Here is a 12,222-nt window from a genome sequence, read left to right on the forward strand (position 1 = left end):
GTTATGATTTCTTCATTATTAAATGAACCGAGATTATGGATCACGTATAACCGAGATTATGGGATCACGTATATTGACACATTAATATAAACAATATTGTAAATAAGATTTGAAATGTATGAAGCGCAAATATGGGCTCATGTATATTGGACTGAATATAATTATAATCATCATTTGTATAAATACATACCTCATTTGTATAATAGTAATTATGTAGAATAATAAAATTTGTACTTCTCAGAATGTTGATTTATGATAGGAATGTGAATATAAATTTTGCATAAAAATAAGAAAATAAAGATAGTAATAATTTAAATTTAAATTTTGTTAATCAATCGATTGCTTTGACAATTTAAATTAGTATATAGTTGTTTTGTGTTGAAAATAAGGTAGATGAGATGAAAATTATGCATGTATAAATCAAAAATTTTAAAAGAAGTCAGTTGAGCTAAATAAGGAAAACGAATAAAAAATTTAGTAAATAATAAATTAAATTCTAATTGGCGGAGGGATATAAATAAGGAAATAATCATAGGTGGAATATAATGAATTATTTAAAAGAAAAATGCTGAGAAAAATTGTGGGAGCGACACCTCAGCAAAATGGCCTCCAAATTCTTCCTGTTTAATGTATAGAGGATATAGTTTTTATGTCTTTTTATAACTATATATGATGTTTATTTTGATACTTTTTATGTTAAACTGCTAAAACATTCGTTGGTTTGCCAGTCAAAAATGTCTCGCAAACAGATCCGCTTTAAAAAGTTTAACCAGTCGTGCAAACCACTTAATAACGCTAAAAACCACAATCGTTTGCTTCCGCAAACTCCCGCACTCGCAACTGTAACTCCTGCGTTTAATTCAGTCAGGCCCTAAGTTAAGCAGGTAAGTAAATTTTTACAGTATTCTAAGTACCATTTCCAAAAATTACTTCATTGTTTTAAACAATATTCATGCATGAGCGTAACCTAAAACCCCCTAATATTAGTGGGTTTTTACCAGGTTTCACTATGATTTTTCAGTGCTTTTACTGTGTTTTTAAAGTCAAGTTTTTACAGGTTATTTGGACAAAAAGAACATATATATAAAGACAAACAAAAGAATCATTGGAAAATACTGAAGCATCATAAGTTCGTCATACTTTGAAAACTTTTCACTAATGGATCAAGCGCTATCGGACACTGAAAAAGATCAACAGTAATGAAGATAAGGGGAAAGAACATATTGTAGTAAAGCACGCAAGATGCTGTCTCATTAAAAAAATTTACTAGGAAAAGCATATGCGAAAAACCATAGTTAAGATAAAAAGAGTGCAGCGCGCATTTACTCCCTCTCATGTGTACATTTATCTAGATCTTTGAGACGACATAATCCAATAAGATGAACCAATTTCTTGAAAGTAGCGGTTAGAAGCACTTTGGTAAATAAGTCTGTCAAATTATCGCTTAAACAGATCTGTAGAACACAAACATTGCCATTCTTCTGTAAGTCAGTAAAGAAGAATTTTGGTAGAATATGTTTTGTTCTATCTCTTTTGATGTATCTTTCCTTAAGTTGAGCGATGCAAACAGCATTGTCTTCATACATAATTGTTGGAGCTTCTTTCCCTTTTGATAAACCACAATCTTCTCGAATATGTTGAATGACAGACTTTAACCATACACATTCATGACTGGTTTCATGAATAGCTAAAATCTCAACATGGATATAAGAAGTAAGTGTAATAGTTTGCTTCATAGAACGTCAGGAAATAGAGGTACCAACACATTTAAATACATATCATGTCTGTGATCTGGCATTATGGGAATCAGATAAATATCCAGCATTCGTAAAACCAATCAAATCTCTTTGGATGAGTTAGAAAAGAATAAACCCATGTCTTTCGTTCCTTTAAGATAACAAAATATATGTTTAATCCTATTCTAATGCCTTCGAGTTGTTGGACATAAGCTAAACCTTGTCAATAAATTTACCGTGAACGATATGTCAGGTCTCTCGTATAATTCGCAAGATACATTAATGCCTTTATTGCACTTAAATATAGTACTTCAGGACCAAGTATTTTTTCATCCTCTTCTCGAGGACGAAAGAGTTTTTTGACACATAAGTGATCTTATAATCATTTGAATATGGGGTGTGCATCATCCATATATAACAGCATTGTGTATATCGTTTGATGCACTACGATTTCATCCTTTAGATGCTCAATTTACAATCCCAATCAAAATTTAGTTTTCTTGAGATGAAAAGTTTAGTTTTCCTGAGATCTTTCATCTAAAATTATTTCTTAAGATATTCCATTGTGTGAAAAAAAACTATTTGCTTATGATGATCTCAATAATCTTTAAACTTTTGATAGATTTTCATATTTATAATTTATAACACAGAATACTATAATCAACTTTTTTCTTGTCATTTTAATTTTACTCTTTTTGGATCATTTGACCTAAAATCCCATATAAATTAAACAAATAGTGTTTTAAATTAACAACACTAAGACAGACTGATATATCATGGTTTTTATGGTTTTTGACCATGATATAGGTCTTATTTATAGAGTCTTTTTAGTGTTTTTCGAGTCTTTTGGAGTCTTTACAGGTCCTTGATACGTTTGGAGCTTAATTGGAGATTTTGGAGCATTTTGGAGCTAAATGGATTGATTTTCGTGAAGGATTATTTCAGCTGTGCATGAGTGTTGAGCGACACTACCATCGGTGTCGCTCGACACCGAAGACCACAAAATGAAAAACGTGATTTTATCCAATTTCTTAAGATTCTGTGAAGCCCTGAAGTCTTTAATATTTACAAAAAGGCCCAAAACGTGTTTTTAGATTTAAGAAGGGTTTTCTGCCTCCTTCATCGAGACCTTTTACTTTTAGACTTTCAGAGAGAAAACTTTTGTCATCTTTACTTTTGAGAGTTTTTGGGGAGACAAGTCTGAACTCTGTTTGTTTTGAGAGAAGATTTCGAACCCCTGTTATTTATTCAGTGATTTCTTATTTGCAAACTATTCATTCATGTCTGTTGCTTCAATATTCATGTCTGAGTAGTTAGCTTGTTAGGTTTAGGGTTCTCATAAAGGATTTCATTTAATATTAGATTAATTGATTAGTTAGGGTTCATAATCTGATTAATTCTTCACCATAGGTTGTTCTTAAAGCTAATTCTGGACTGGCCACCTAGAATTTAGATCTTTAGGTTAATTGATTGACACGAAAGTGTAATTAAATAACTGGAAAGAACCTAGGGTAAGCAAAGTAGCTATCCGAAAAGAAATTTGGTTTAGATACTTTGTGAACATATCTAAACCAAATAATTCTAGAATTTAGACTTAGATAATTCTCGTAACGAAAGTTGGTTAATTATAATTTCGTGATTTGAGTTCAAGAACCGCGCTTAACCTGAATCTTGACTAGTTAATTTATCTGCATTCTCTAATTTCCTGAGAAACACTCTGGACCTAATCATTTCCTAATTGATTTACAACCGTTTTCATTGTCCTGCTATTTTTAGTTTCATTATTTCTGCTTAGCATAATTCGAGTCTATCTAGTTTATCGTGCGAACCTCTGTGATTCGACCCCTGCAATACTACAACTGTACATCTGTGCTCTTGCAGAGTAGCTCTAGGGATTAAACTTTGAGCATATTACAGACAAACATAAACTATATTCCAATTTTGCACATCCGTTTGAATTCGTCTAATCTACGTTTAATTAACAAAAGAACAAGATCGTCTGATCTCACCTTCTTCACCAACTCTCACACCCATCACACTCATCTTCACAAATGACTCACTCCATCTCTCGAAAAAAATTTCCTCATCATTCGCTAGAATCTCAACAATCTTCCTCGTCCGTTCATCTTCCATGAGAGCCGAATCCGTCTGGAACAGACCCTTGTGCGCTTGTAAATTCCTATAATACTGATTGTCAAACGTCGACGATGTCTCTGGATCGTTGTTTACGACCGTGGTCGTAGGATCCATCGACGATGAACACTTGTTCATAAGTGTTTGCGCGTAGTTGTTGTCGAGAGACGCGTCTATGAGCTCGAAATTGCCGTTGGGATCTCTCTTAAACCTGCTGTTGAATGTGTTGCAATGCGCAGCTCCGATAGTGTGCGCTCCTGAGACCGTAATAGACTCGAACTTGATCATCTTGTTTGGAAAAATCAGAGCTTGAAAGAGAAGATTAACATCAAGAAACATACCTGAGAGGACGACAAGATCTTGAACAGATAAGCCTTTAGAGGAAAAGACAGTGATCATCTTATCGACTGTGAAATCTGTATCGATGATGTTTGGTCTGACATTTTCTGCCAGTGAGACCGTCCCGTCTCTCCTCCCGGTCGGTACCGCAACTACCGGTCCTCCGAGCTGTCCAAACGATAACATATACCACAACAAGAAACAGATTTTTATGCAGAACAAGAAACAGAAGTTCTATGGAGAACAAGAAACAGAGTTTGTATGCACAGCAAGAAACAGAGTTTTTAAGCACAAAAAGAAACAGAGGTTTTATGCACAACAAGAAACAGAGTTTTTATGCACAAGAAGAAACTGAGGTTTTATGCACAGCAAGAAACAGATTATTTAGCAAGAAACAGACTTTTTGTGCACAACAAGAAACCGAGTTTTTAAGCAAAAAATTGGTTTGAAAGATAGAGATATGTAGATTTCATATGTATGTGAATTTGATGAAAATTCTTACAGCTTCTACAGCGTCTCTAGCAGCAAGAACAAGGATATCAGCGCAAGAGACTATGCCTGGACAGAAGATTTCGAGGACATTTTTGGCGCTTTCTATCACAGTGAATCCTCCCAGAGACGCATTCCCTGGATCGCTTCTCTCTGTACCGTTCCCTCGAATCAACACTGATGCATCGCAACCCTGAGACAAAAATCTCTCATTTTGTAATCAAAGAATTAGAAGGACCAATCATGTTTTGCAGTGTAGTAACCAATCATGTTTTGCAGTGTAGTAACATGCCTGCACGAAACAATCATGGAAGATGAGACGGAGGAGCTTCCCAAGAATTGATGGATCAGTGGTTGAAGCCGATCTCACGGTGTTCCTGACGATGAACTCTGCTCCGGGACAAGAACCAGCGTAGAAGTTGAAAGAGAGGTCAGCTACTGAAGAAGAAAGAAGCAGAAGTAGAGCAAGGAAAACGAGAATAGGTGAGAGGAATGTAGATTTTTGTGTACAGGAAGCCATTGTTTTTGAAAGTGTGTCTCTGAAGAAGGAAAGCGAGGTTGCTTAGAACGAGAGAAAGGTAGATAGAGAGAGAATAGGTAGTTGTCGTGATAAATGATAACTGTAAATTGCATTTGTGTTTGTGTCAGAGAGAGAAAGTCTGTGTGTGATGGTTGAGTCAGGAGAAATTAATGACAGTTCTTACTTCTCTTGTGCATGCATCAGAGAGAGTCATCATCCATGCCCATAATCAATCTGCAAAAACAAGATTTGTGTTTTTGGTGTTAATGCCAGAAATTGAAAGAGTGACACTTTTCAAGATTCTGGACAGCCACTACATGCCAGAGAATTTCAGGTAAAAAGGACACTCAATTTCTCCTAAACTGTGACACTTTTTTCGTACAAAGTTTAGACTTTTTTCCTTTTTCAAATAAATAGTCACTCATGCTACTCATACAAAGTAAAGTTGTTTTGCATGTTTTTTTTTTTTTGGTGGAAGGCGGGAGTCTCCCATATTATTACTTAAAGAAAAAAATTACAAGCAAATTCGTCTTGGTTGCGTAAACCCAATGACATCATCCCTCAACTGACTCAACTTCCGAAGGAGAAATAACAAAAGAATGAAAACCAAACGGTAAAGAAAAGGCATAGTTAGCTAATCCATCTGCGAGATAGTTAGTCTCTTGAGAGAAAGCCATGGCACAGACGTACCAAGAAGGACAGGGGATGTGAATCACTAATCCCTAATCCCTGTCATAAGAAACCCCACCACTAGCTTGGAATCAATCTCGAGCTCAAGACGTGTAACTCGCTGCTCCCAAGCAATATACAAACCGTAGTACACCCCCCACAACTCCGCCAAGGGCGCTGTGCACCGCCCAATGTTAAGTGCAAAGCCACCCCTCCAATCACCATACTCATCTCGAAGTACGCCACCAGCTGTTGCCCTTCCCGGGTTACCATGAGATGCCCCGTCCGTGTTAAGTTGTTTTGCATGTTATAGTATAGTATAATGCACACAACAAAAGGAGAAAATTTAAGTAGAAAAAATGCAAGTAATGTGCTTGAAAAACTCTTCATTTGTTCATAGTTTTTGTTGATAAAGCATTATAGGAGCAGTCAACAAGTATCACACATGTTTTCTTACAAAACAAACTCAAGGAACTTACAGAAATACCGATTATCTGTTAAGCAATCATCGACTTAAAGAAGACTCTGTGAGGCTTGCTTTGTTTTCATGCCTTCGGAAAACGTTCAAAGTACAAAAAAAAAAAAATTGTGGAAACATGATCATAGGTTTTCTACTACAGTACTCATGGAGAATGAAATGAAATCAATACATCCACTTAATAATGACCAAGTACGAAATCAAAGATACGCTAACTTCCAAGAAGCAAACAACAAAACAAGTGGTGATAATGGTAGTCTAAGATAATTACGTGAAATTTGAATATCTTTTCCAAACTCAGTTTCTTGTAAGTGGGAAAATACAATTGAACCTGAGTGTTACCATATCTAACCTCAAAGGGTCCATGTTCTGACTCCCTTTCAATAACCTAGGCAATAGTGTTACAATTATAAGATAGCACATGTTGGAAAGAAAAAAAACAAGCGACAAAATGAGCAATAGTTTGGACAAGAATCAATTTCAAAATTCTACTCACAATGTCAATGTTTCATTGCATTAAACCCTTCAAATGGGTGATCTCAAATCCACATCCATTCTAGATCACAGAGAAGCCCTAGGAGTTTTCTACACTCCCACGTTTATAGTTCGTATAGAAAAAACGACTATTATCTCACATTTTACTCAGAAATATAAAATAGACTAAAATGAAGATTTTTAAAAGAAAACTATAAATACTAAAACTTTAAAACTATAAACCTGAAAATACTGAACTTCTTTGATATTTAAGGTGTTGGTCAGCTACTTTTAAAAAATCAGCCCTTCTAACATTTTCAACTAATTACTTATACCTAAAAAAAATGTTAAAAGAAAAAAAAAAAAAAAAAAAGGGAAAAACGACATAATCGTTTGTCTATGTGGTGGAACGAGGTCCAACACTTGAACAAGCAACCTAATGATCTATTTATCAAAAAGCACACACACTAACATTAAATTCGATTTCTCGCCATGGCTGTTCCTTTTCTGAGCTCTTCTCTTCAACTCACAGCCACTTCTCCGATTCTCTTCACCAAGATAGCAACACCCACAAATCAAATCCAATTCAACCAGAGATCAACATCATGCACACCCACCAAAACCCGTCTCCGTCTCCTCCGCCGTTCCGCCGCCGCCGGCACCGCCGTGGCGCCAGATCAGACCGAAGGAGGAGGAGGAGAGGTTTTGTTAAATGTGACGCCTGAGGAGGAGAAAAGTGAGGAGGTGGCGGATTACGATTGGACAGAGGAGTGGTATCCTTTGTACCTCACCAGAGACGTCCCCGACGATGCACCGCTTGGCCTCACCGTCTTCGACCGCCAAATTGTTTTGTACAAAGACGGCGAAGGAACACTTCGCTGTTACGAAGATCGGTGTCCTCATCGGTGAGTGAATTAGTCGGAAAAACTAGAACCACTCGTTTTTTCATTACACAAATCTGATATTCTTTACCATTTTTTAATTCAATTTTGAATATTAAGAAAAAGAAAATGACTGTTTAGGAATTGCTGATTACTTTGGACATTCGGTTTAGTTTGGTTCCATTTTTGTGAGTAGGTTCTAAAGAAAACCGAATTTGGACTCGGTTTGGTTTTAGTGTATTTTCGCTACGATTAGCTAATTTTTTTCAGAGATTTCGGTTGATTCGGTACGGTTCGGTTCAAATATTCTGTATAAATTCTGTACCGTTCGGGCTATAATTATTTCGGTTTTGTTCGGTTTTATTTTTGGAAGATAGGTTATAAATAAACCAAATTCGGATTCGGGTCGGTTTCAATGTATTTTTCCAATATGATTAGCTAAAATTAATATTAATTTCTTATGGATTTCGGTTAGAATAGTTCTGTATATAATTTTCTGTACCGTTCGGCTATAATAAAATTTGGTTCGTATTCGGATTGAGGAATTTCGGTTCGGTGCCTGTATTTTACCAACCATTAATTGCTGAACTAAAATTTTCTCAAACTTGTTTACAAGTAAGTTTTATCTTTTAGGTTAGCTAAGTTGTCTGAAGGACAATTGATTGATGGAAGGTTGGAATGTTTGTACCATGGTTGGCAATTTGAAGGAGATGGCAAATGCGTCAAGATTCCTCAGGTTTTTGTTCAATGGTTTTGCTAATATTTGAACACAAAACCTTTGCAAAGATTCTTATTCACTGTTTTTTGTTTAACAGCTTCCTGCTAGTGCCAAGATTCCAAAGGTGGCTTGTGTTAAGACTTACGAGGTTAAAGATTCGCAGGGAGTTGTATGGGTTTGGATGTCAACAAAGACCCCTCCAAAACCGGAAAAGCTTCCTTGGTTTGAGAATTTCGCAAGACCCGGTTTCTATGACATTTCCGGTACTCACGAGCTACCTTATGACCACTCCATCCTTCTAGAGAATCTGATGGATCCGGCTCATGTCCCTATCTCTCATGATAGAACTGATTTCACTGCTAAAAGAGAAGATGCTCAGCCTCTGGTCTTTGAGGTCATAGAGCGAACCAACCGAGGTTTCGCAGGGACTTGGGGACGAGAAAAAGACGGTAAAGGGAGTAACTTACTCCGGTTTGATGCTCCATGTGTTCTTCAAAACAATCGGGAGTTTGTGGGAAAAGATGGTGTCAAGAACTATTTTTCAGGGTTGTTTCTTTGTAGACCTACAGGACAAGGGAAGTCTATGCTTATTGTTAGGTTCGGTGTCACGAAAAGATCGCCTTTGGTTCAGGTGTTACCTCTATGGTTCTGGCATCAGAACGCATGTAAGGTCTTTGAACAAGACATGGGTTTTCTATCGTCTCAAAACGAGGTTCTGATGAAGGAGAAAGTACCAACTAAGGAGTTGTATCTTAACCTCAAGTCATCAGACACATGGGTCGCTGAATATAGAAAGTGGATGGACAAAGTTGGTCATGGTATGCCTTACCATTTCGGGCACAGGACAATCTCTCTCCCTAAGGTCCCTCCTGTAGTGGAACACGCCCCTGCGGGACTCATTGCAGGTCTCTCCGCTTCTTACCCTGCAAAAGGTGGGATTGGGACGATGCACGCTCCAAATTTGGCTAACCGGTACTTCAGACATGTGATCCATTGTAGAAGCTGCAGCAACGTGATCAAATCTTTTGAACTCTGGAAAAACATCCTCTCTGCCACGGCAGTGGCCTTGACGGCTTTGGCTATTCTGGTGGTTAGTAGACAGTGGAAGGCTGTACTGTTAGGTTCAGCTGCGTTGTGCTCGGCTGCAGCTTATGCTTGCTTAACAGCTATAAAAATGAACACCAATAACTTCATTAGAACACACAGAAGACTATGAGAATGTATATTGGCGTGTCTCCTCCTATTCGTACTCTATGTATATCATGAAATACCCGTTTTGGTTGTAAACGCATTATAATTCATCAGGTTCCCATGTAATACAGTTAACTGATTCAAGGTTCTATGTTCTAAAACTTGAGCCATTTCTTCTCTTTCTCTTTGCTTTCTACATCTTTGGAGGCAGATGCTTGAGCTGCCATTGTACAAGCCAATGCCTTACGGACTTCGTTCAATCTCCTTGTCGCAGCATCTGAAACAATTTGATCATTTTTGTTTCTCTTCACCATCGCTTCTAGTTTCATTGCTTGTAACTTCAACTCCTTGACTTCTTCTTCGTACGCAACCAGAGCTTTCCTGTCTACTGGACCTTTGTTCTGCCTCTTTTTCACAGACTCTCTGCCATTTACTTTCTCATGGTGCGAAGTACAAAGTTGGTTGTTGATTAGGCTAAACAAATCTTGCTTCGATTCCTCTTCCTGTTTTGCGGCTCTAGCTGCTTCTGCAAACTTCTTCTCACGCTTCCTTTTCCCACCTCTGCTCCTTTTCTTCTTTGGTTTCTCGCTTTTCTCTACTCCGTTCTTAATATGCTCAAGAGCGTGATCCAGTGACCGTTTTGGTGGAAGTACTTTTACTAAGATTGGGTCTACTATCCCTTGGCCAGATGCGCCAAGTCCCATCCCTTCACGGTAACCCATACTTGCCATCATCTTAGAAGCAATTCCTCTGGTGTGATTCTCCCATTTAGCAAATATAGCTGTGTCAGTTTGGACGCCTCTCCGTTGATTTGTGCTTTCTAGAAAGCCTATGCCTTCTGGAAACTCTTCATCGCAGTCACTTGAACCAGATTCTTCAGAGCCTGAATCACTCCCTTCTTCTTCATATTGCTCATCTTCTTCCCCATCATCATCAGTCATCTGAGCGTACTCTGATAACGCAATCGCATCAGAGCCTAGCTTAGCGGAGCTTCCATCACCTTTGAAAACAACTCCGCCTACTTTTAGCTCATCGTCCCATGATTCAAGTTCAGCCACCCTCCATATGTCGTATTTACTGCCGGAAACTGCCCAAATCTTGGAGCCTACCATCGATTGCTTCCACTCAGTAGGGTCATAGTTCTTCAGAGAAGATAACGGCACATCAAGTCCTGCATTGAAGTCTTGTTGTTAACCACCAGAATGACAAATTGGAACACATTTCTGACTTCTAAAATTTGACAATATGAACAGATTCGTATATGCATAAACGATAATGCTTGAAACATACCATGTGATGAACGACAGGAACTGCCAAACCGACACCTCTGTTGCATGAAAAACTTGCACATCTGCACTAGTGCGGTGCAACGTTAGTATCTGAGACACAAAACATCAATTGCAACAATCTCAACAGTAACTGTAGACAAGCAAAACTAAGGCTTTTAGAAAACTCTAGCCAAAGTTACATAGTATTATGACCCCAACGAGCATGTTTTTTGATTAAAAACTTGTAAGATAAAGACCAATCAATTATATGGAATACATGATATTTCATATGCAACAATTCCACCAGTTAACTGTAGACAAGCAAAACTTAGGCTTTTAGAAAACTCTAGCCAAGGTTACATAGTATTGTGACTCCAACAGGCATGCATTTCACTCAACTCTTGTAAGAAAAAGACCAATAAATCATATGGAAACACACAAGAACTGATAATGAAACTGAGCAAGGACTACAAAAAGTCTTACCATCATACTCTCAGATGTGGGTGTAAGGAAAGAGATCTTTGCGGAATCAGAGCCTTCAAAGCCTATAATGCGACCATTATACCAACGGCCATCAGTGTGCCGGAATCTGCATTTCGATCCATCCGAATCCTTTTTCTCTTCGGTTTTTTCTGGCTCCAATTCATTTGCAAGAGGATCTACGTTCTCAGCTTTGATTCCAACATTATGAGTAAGACCATGCAGCACAATGTCAGCTTCCTGCAATAACCGAGCACGTTTTAAGTGCAAAAGCCCTTCCTCTGCATCCTTGATTGCGCTGAGAAGTTCTTCATGGACCTTACGAGAGCAGAAGATAACAAACTCATGAGATTAAGATTGTTGAAACATCAGTATCAACAATGAACATGCTTTATTATTACAAAAGCTGAGAGCATCAAGACAACAACGAAGTAGCATTCGACTAATTGATAAAGAGAATCTATGATTCGGAACTTATACAAGGCATAATTGATAGAAAAAATAATCAATTTAATTCTCAGAAAAAAGTTTGGATCTGATTCGGAGAAGAAAATATTACCGAGAGGAGCTCGGGATTAGATGGGTCAGAGGCTAGGGCTTCGTCAATGGCGGAAAGCGATTCTCTCTGGTCTTTGAGTTGAATGTCAAGAAGATTTTCTAGAGCTTTGTCTTCTTCGCTCGCCATAGCAGGATGACTCTCGAAACTCCGGCGGAGGAGGAGGAGAAGGTGAGAGGAAGAAGAAGAAATCCTCGTGCCGACCGGGCTCGACAATATACCGTCCTCTTTCACTTCTTATTTTTATTTAATTTGTCTCTACCATCCGGTTTACGATTTGACTTCGGTTC

General features: G+C 37.8%; 3 protein-coding genes across 3 annotated transcripts; 1 reads left to right on the plus strand and 2 right to left on the minus strand.

The window, feature by feature from the left end:
- Positions 1-3,690: 3,690 nt before the first annotated feature.
- On the minus strand, positions 3,691-5,241 carry LOC18022134 (peroxidase 18). The gene is made up of 4 exons (XM_006404983.2): positions 4,990-5,241; positions 4,711-4,890; positions 4,211-4,376; positions 3,691-4,126 (listed from the first exon to the last, which is right to left on the minus strand). The coding sequence occupies exons 1-4, from the start codon at positions 5,215-5,217 to the stop codon at positions 3,711-3,713; spliced, it is 990 nt and encodes a 329-aa protein (XP_006405046.1). The 5' UTR covers positions 5,218-5,241; the 3' UTR covers positions 3,691-3,710.
- Positions 5,242-7,254: 2,013 nt separating this feature from the next.
- On the plus strand, positions 7,255-9,794 carry LOC18022135 (protein TIC 55, chloroplastic). The gene is made up of 3 exons (XM_006404984.2): positions 7,255-7,743; positions 8,353-8,455; positions 8,535-9,794. Exons 1-3 carry the CDS (start codon positions 7,331-7,333, stop codon positions 9,651-9,653), a joined length of 1,635 nt encoding a protein of 544 aa, XP_006405047.1. The 5' UTR covers positions 7,255-7,330; the 3' UTR covers positions 9,654-9,794.
- Positions 9,700-12,130, minus strand: LOC18022136 (zinc finger CCCH domain-containing protein 22). The gene is made up of 4 exons (XM_006404985.2): positions 11,936-12,130; positions 11,380-11,694; positions 10,919-10,979; positions 9,700-10,799 (listed from the first exon to the last, which is right to left on the minus strand). Exons 1-4 carry the CDS (start codon positions 12,059-12,061, stop codon positions 9,784-9,786), a joined length of 1,518 nt encoding a protein of 505 aa, XP_006405048.1. The 5' UTR covers positions 12,062-12,130; the 3' UTR covers positions 9,700-9,783.
- Positions 12,131-12,222: the final 92 nt, after the last annotated feature.

Source organism: Eutrema salsugineum, unplaced genomic scaffold, assembly GCF_000478725.1.
Source record: "Eutrema salsugineum unplaced genomic scaffold, Eutsalg1_0 scaffold_15, whole genome shotgun sequence".
Taxonomy (NCBI): domain Eukaryota; kingdom Viridiplantae; phylum Streptophyta; class Magnoliopsida; order Brassicales; family Brassicaceae; genus Eutrema; species Eutrema salsugineum.